Source organism: Cicer arietinum, chromosome 3 (assembly GCF_000331145.2).
Source record: "Cicer arietinum cultivar CDC Frontier isolate Library 1 chromosome 3, Cicar.CDCFrontier_v2.0, whole genome shotgun sequence".
Taxonomy (NCBI): Eukaryota; Viridiplantae; Streptophyta; class Magnoliopsida; order Fabales; family Fabaceae; genus Cicer; species Cicer arietinum.
The window spans coordinates 58,453,741-58,459,354 of record NC_021162.2 but is presented as its reverse complement, the minus strand read 5'-3'; the positions used below and the strand labels follow the sequence as shown (position 1 = coordinate 58,459,354).

Sequence of the window (5,614 nt, the reverse complement as noted above, 5' to 3'; positions counted from 1 at the left end):
CAATTGAACAAATATTTGTCTCTAATCAATTAATTTTTTTTTATAAATTCTAAATAAAAATGAGAATAATTATAATATACTAATTATAGTATTATAAAATCATACATACATTAGTATTTTTTTATACATATTAAATAAAAATAATAATAATTACAATACACAAATTCTAACTTATTATATAAAACGTACATGAGAGTAAAACAATTTTTTTTTTACAATATATTGACTAAAATCAATTTCTTATATTTTGTAAGGACTAAAATGGAGTAGAGGTTTAAACAATTTTTTTTTGGATTTTATGGAGATTGAGTTTATAGTCATTAATTCTTCAATTATTAAAATATTAACAATGATAACTATTAGAGACTAAAACGAAAACATTTACATTTTGCATGAACTAAAATCAAATTTATTGTATTTTACAAATATTAATTACATAGTTAAGCGTAGATTTGATTATACATAGATTTCTAAATATTTTTAAAGAGTTTAATTTTCATATATTAACAGTGTAAAATATTTTTCACAATCAATACATCATGATCAATTATGTTATTACAAAATTCAAATATTATTAATAATCTAACCGTTATAATTGGCTGACATTATAAAAACTAAAGTTATAAAAATTAGATTGTTTGACCATTTCAACTCGTTGAACCGAGCACATCCTTAAAAACGTTTTATTTTATAAAATGATGATTGTTTTAAAATATCAAAATACAATTAATAATTTTTTTTTTCTATTCTTAAAAATCTAAAAACATGTATTAAATTAATTTTATTTTTATGTGATAAATGAAAGATAAAAAAAGACTAAATTTAGACAAATTTATTATTTTTTTAAGGATAAAACAACCAAAGTTAATAAATAGGATGTAGTATTTTTCTACAAATATTAATGAGTCAATATCATCTCTATTTTCTCTCTCTATTGCTCGGCTTGAGATTATTTGCCTTTGAGTTTTCTACAATTTTATATTTATTTATCTTTTAATCAATCATTGTCTCCCATTTAAATAATTTTTATCAATTAATTTTAATCATTAATTTTATTTTTAAATACACTAAAGTTACCTATCACTAAAAAAAAAGGTAGATAATTCATTTTCTTATTTTCCTTCTTTATCATTATAGCTTTGATATGTGTTTAGATATATAAAAATATTATAACCTACCCAATGTCACGTTGTTATATTTTATATTATGAAAACTTTGATAATAAAAGAAAAAGTAAAAAATTGAGAGGATGTTTAACTCTTAATTAATACCCTTGACTTTCCGATAACTATCATTTAAAAAAATAATGACTATTACGTCTATATCTCATTAAAAAAGTTAATTTTTTTAAACAAATATTATTTAATATATCAAATTAAATGTAAAAAATATTATTTATTATTTTCAATTCGATTACGGTTCAACCATGATATAACCATTAAATTTTAAACTAATATCTTTATGGGTTCAATAATCGGGTTTGATTTTACAGACATTGATAAAAGCTCTTATTAAATTCTTTAAAAAATTTCAATATAGGTTTCTAATTATAAATTAAAAACATTTATAATTGAATTCATAAATTTATTCATAATTTATAATAAATTTTGAAACAGAAAATATGTCATTTCAAATTTAAAATTGAATTCTAGATTATCCTATTTTTTATTTTATATTAGTCCCGATATTAAAATTTCTAAGATCATAATATGAATTGTGATTTTAAATCATAATATAGACTATGATTTAAAATATTATTATTCATTGTATTGTTAATTAGTTTTTAAAATTTTAATTGTACATTGTATCGTACATAGTCAATACTAAAATTTAATTATACATTATTAAAGTAAATAATTTTTATATTATTAATCAATTATAACTATAAAATTATTAAAAATATTTAATTTTTATCTTAATTATTTTCAATATTTCATAAATGATTGATTGTGATATACCTAAAAGTTTTATTCAATCACAGTATAATGTATAGTATTAGAATTAGTTATGATAAAATTTAAATATTACTAACCTCTAATAAATATGATTGATTAATAATATAAAAAGTTTTTTTTTATAGACAATATTATAAATTAAATTTTTTAATTTAAATTGAATTTTTAGAATTATTTAATATATAACCAATTTGATTGATGATTTTCTTTAATATTATCTAATTAATTTAATATTCTAATAGCAAAACATGATTTAATCAAGGTAAATAGTAATGAATTAATATATGAACAAAAATAGAAATTGAATATTTTCCCAAACATAGAAATAAGATACGTGCAAGAGATTTTGTTTTTTGACCGATAACTTTGCAAGATATGGATTATTGAAAGGAAAAAGAAAAATGAAAACTCTTATATCAAATATGGAACCAGAAAGAGTGATTAGAATCCTCTACATTCCTCTCCTCTAATAATCATACAACCTGGTGTAGATGAAGTGTTGCAATAAGTGATACAATTAGGAGAAGAAGACTAGACTCCTATTCATTTCCTTTATCCACGCAACATAATCCGCTTGGCTTTTCGCTTTCCCTCCACCGGTACTTCCGGTTACCAGTCTCCAACTTCTTTATTATTCTTCTCTCTTTTTCTGCAAAACAACACCACCAACCATCCCTGAGTCACACTCTTCCGAGTCACGGACTCACTATTCACTTCTCCATACCCAACACAAATAAAACAGAAAGAAACGAAAAACTTCAAACCTTATTCGTTATCAATAACATGCGTTCCAATTTTACCCCTCGCTTTCTTTATTTTCCAATCTCTGCCACCGAATCAAAACCCTTAATCGGAGCTAACCATACTTCAGCTAGATTCTGCTCCAGATAAAATTAAAAATAACAAAACAAAAACAAAACTCCAAATGTTTTTATTGTTTTTTTAATTTACACCATTTTTTATTTTTATTACATTTTCAGTTATGAAAAAAAAGTGCACAACGGCTACCATGGAACATACTGTAGCGAAGCATGGCTCTGTTCGGAATCTTCTGATACGGTTACTTATCTCCGGCGTTTTCATCCTCGCCATCCGTTTTGCTTACCTTATTGCCATTGCCGGCGAGTCGTGCAACGTCGCCGGTTTCTGCTTCTTCTCATTGCCGGATACTCTTAGTCTTGCTATCACCGGAAGTGATCCACTCTCCGTTGAGTATTCTTCCGGCGGCACCCGTGGAAATTCGTCGCGATCGGAGCATTATACTAGCAAGAGCTGGCTTAACAGTGTTCGTTTCTACTCGTCGGTTTTTCATGACTTGATCGCCGACGGTTACCTCTCGACGGAGTCGAAGTCGCTTTGTATTGAAACGCCGACCGGAGGCAACGTCTTCGCGCTGAGGGAAATCGGCGTCCGATACGCTGTCGGAATATCGAGGAAGTCAGTGAAGCCGCTTGTGAAGTCCGGAAGCGGTGAGCGGATTCCGTTTGGCGACGGCGCTTTTGATTTTGTGTTCTCCGGTGAAGGATCATTTGCGAGGTCGGCGAAACCGGCGGTTGTCGCGGCGGAGATTGCTCGGACGCTGAAATATGGAGGATTTGCGGTTTTCCATTTCACAAACCCTAAAGATACGTATAGTTTCAATTCATTCCTTGATTTGTTTCATTGTTTCAAAGTAGTGAAGTTGCATGTGTTAGAAGGGTTTGATTCTTCAATTCCTTATATACATGAAACTGTTTTGAAAAATGAGTGTCTTGATTATGGTGCTAGTAAATTTGATAATGATTATTATTCAAATGGAAAATGCTATGTTCCTGGGTATAAGAAAGATTTGGTTAGGATTGCTGAGCCTTTGATTGAAAAGGAACCATTGAAACCTTGGATTACTTTGAAAAGGAATATAATGAATATAAAGTATCTTTCATCAATGGTTGATATAAGCTTCAAAGATAGGTATTTATATGTTGATGTTGGAGCTAGAAGCTATGGTTCTAGCATAGGATCATGGTTTAGGAAACAATATCCTAAGCAGAATAAGACATTTCACGTTTATGCAATTGAAGCTGATAAAACTTTTCATAAGGAGTATGGGTTGAAGAAAGGGATTACTTTGCTTCCTTATGCGGCTTGGGTGAAGAATGAGACTTTAGCTTTTGAGATTCATCGCGATCCCGGGGAACATGTTGAGGTTAAAGGTAGGGGGATGGGTAGGATTCAACCTTTGCAGGTGTCAGGGAAGGAGTTTAATGGGGAGGTGGAGAAGATACAGGGATTTGATTTTGCCAATTGGTTGAAGAACACGGTTTCGAGGAATGATTTTGTTGTGATGAAAATGGATGTAGAGGGTACGGAATTTGATCTGATTCCGAGGTTGTTCAAAACTGGGGCGATCTGTTTGATAGATGAGATTTTCCTTGAATGCCATTACAATAGGTGGCAGAGATGTTGCCCTGGACAGAGGAGTTCAAAGTATGAGAAAACATATGACCAGTGTTTGGATCTCTTCAATTCTCTTAGACAAAGCGGAATTCTTGTTCATCAATGGTGGTGATTGTCTGATAGGTGAAATTCTATACGTGTTTTGTAACATTATTGTTTTTATTTTACTCTTTTAGATGTTTCTTCATCAAAGATTTCCCTCCCCTCTCATTTTACCTTAGAAAATAGAGAAGATTAATGTGATTCAAATTTCTTTCCATGTAAAAGTTGGAATTGAAAATCAAAGTATTTCTTTAAGTCAAATGTATTCTTTGCACAAGTCTCATCTTTTATATACCTTGAAAAGATATGGAAATTGATAGCTGGATTCTGTCATCTCTTATTTGTTTTTAGATGGGATTTTGATTGTTCTATTTTGTCAGCTTGGTTTTAATGTAAGTAAATTAAAATTGTTGGGGAATTTTAATGTTAAAGGCTGTTGGAACTTTTCACTTGAAAGCATGTGACAGTTTTCTGTGTTCATTGCCATAAAATTGGGAGCAGTGTTGAGGGGGAAATTTTAGTAGCAGGAATTGAACCTTGGATATCTTGCATATATCCCTAACCAAACCACTGGGCTATTCCTTTGTTAATTTCCTAAAGTTGTTGATAATTTTGAGATAAATTCATAAATAGTCTTAATTATACTTGCTTGAAGTGCAAACAAGCACCTAAAATATTATTCCTAAGGAGGATAGGGGTATAGGCGAGACTTGTAGAAAGCTAAACCATTGACATTGTTACCACACCTAACTTTGCTCATTCCATGAATAATCCTAATATGGTTTTTGACTTTTCGTGTTTGTCAATTCTTTGGTGTTTATTCTCTTCGAAAAATTACTAACAACACACCTTTTAATACTTCCATTTTCTAACCTTGCTACTTTTTTTAATAGACAAATGTTAATTATTATGTTAGTATTTTATCTTCATTAAGATTTGAACTTCTTTTAATTCCTTCAACTCTTTCAGTCTTTTAACTTTTAGCTTAAATCAGTTAAAACTATCCAACTCCTAACACTTGCTATTATTTAGTGAAATCTTTGTAGATTCCATTTCTGGGAAAAAAAATTCAAAGTAATGGAGTCCAAATGAGTCTCACTCGATAATAGTGTCTTGAAAAGAGTGTTAGAAGTAAAATGGATTATCAGCATCTCTGTTGTAAGTATTTAGGATAGGGAAAG

The 5,614-nt window shown here is 29.3% G+C and overlaps 1 protein-coding gene across 1 annotated transcript; it reads left to right on the top strand.

Moving 5' to 3' along the window:
- The first annotated feature begins 2,365 nt into the window (after positions 1-2,365).
- Positions 2,366-4,766, top strand: LOC101509260 (uncharacterized). Its single transcript, XM_004492455.4, has one exon. The coding sequence runs from the start codon at positions 2,938-2,940 to the stop codon at positions 4,501-4,503; it is 1,566 nt and encodes a 521-aa protein (XP_004492512.1). The 5' UTR covers positions 2,366-2,937; the 3' UTR covers positions 4,504-4,766.
- The last annotated feature ends 848 nt before the right edge of the window (positions 4,767-5,614 follow it).

Coding starts and splice junctions, on each gene's coding strand:
- LOC101509260 (XM_004492455.4), top strand. CDS start 2,938: ATGAAAAAAAAGTGCACAACGGCTACCATGGAACATACTGTAGCGAAG.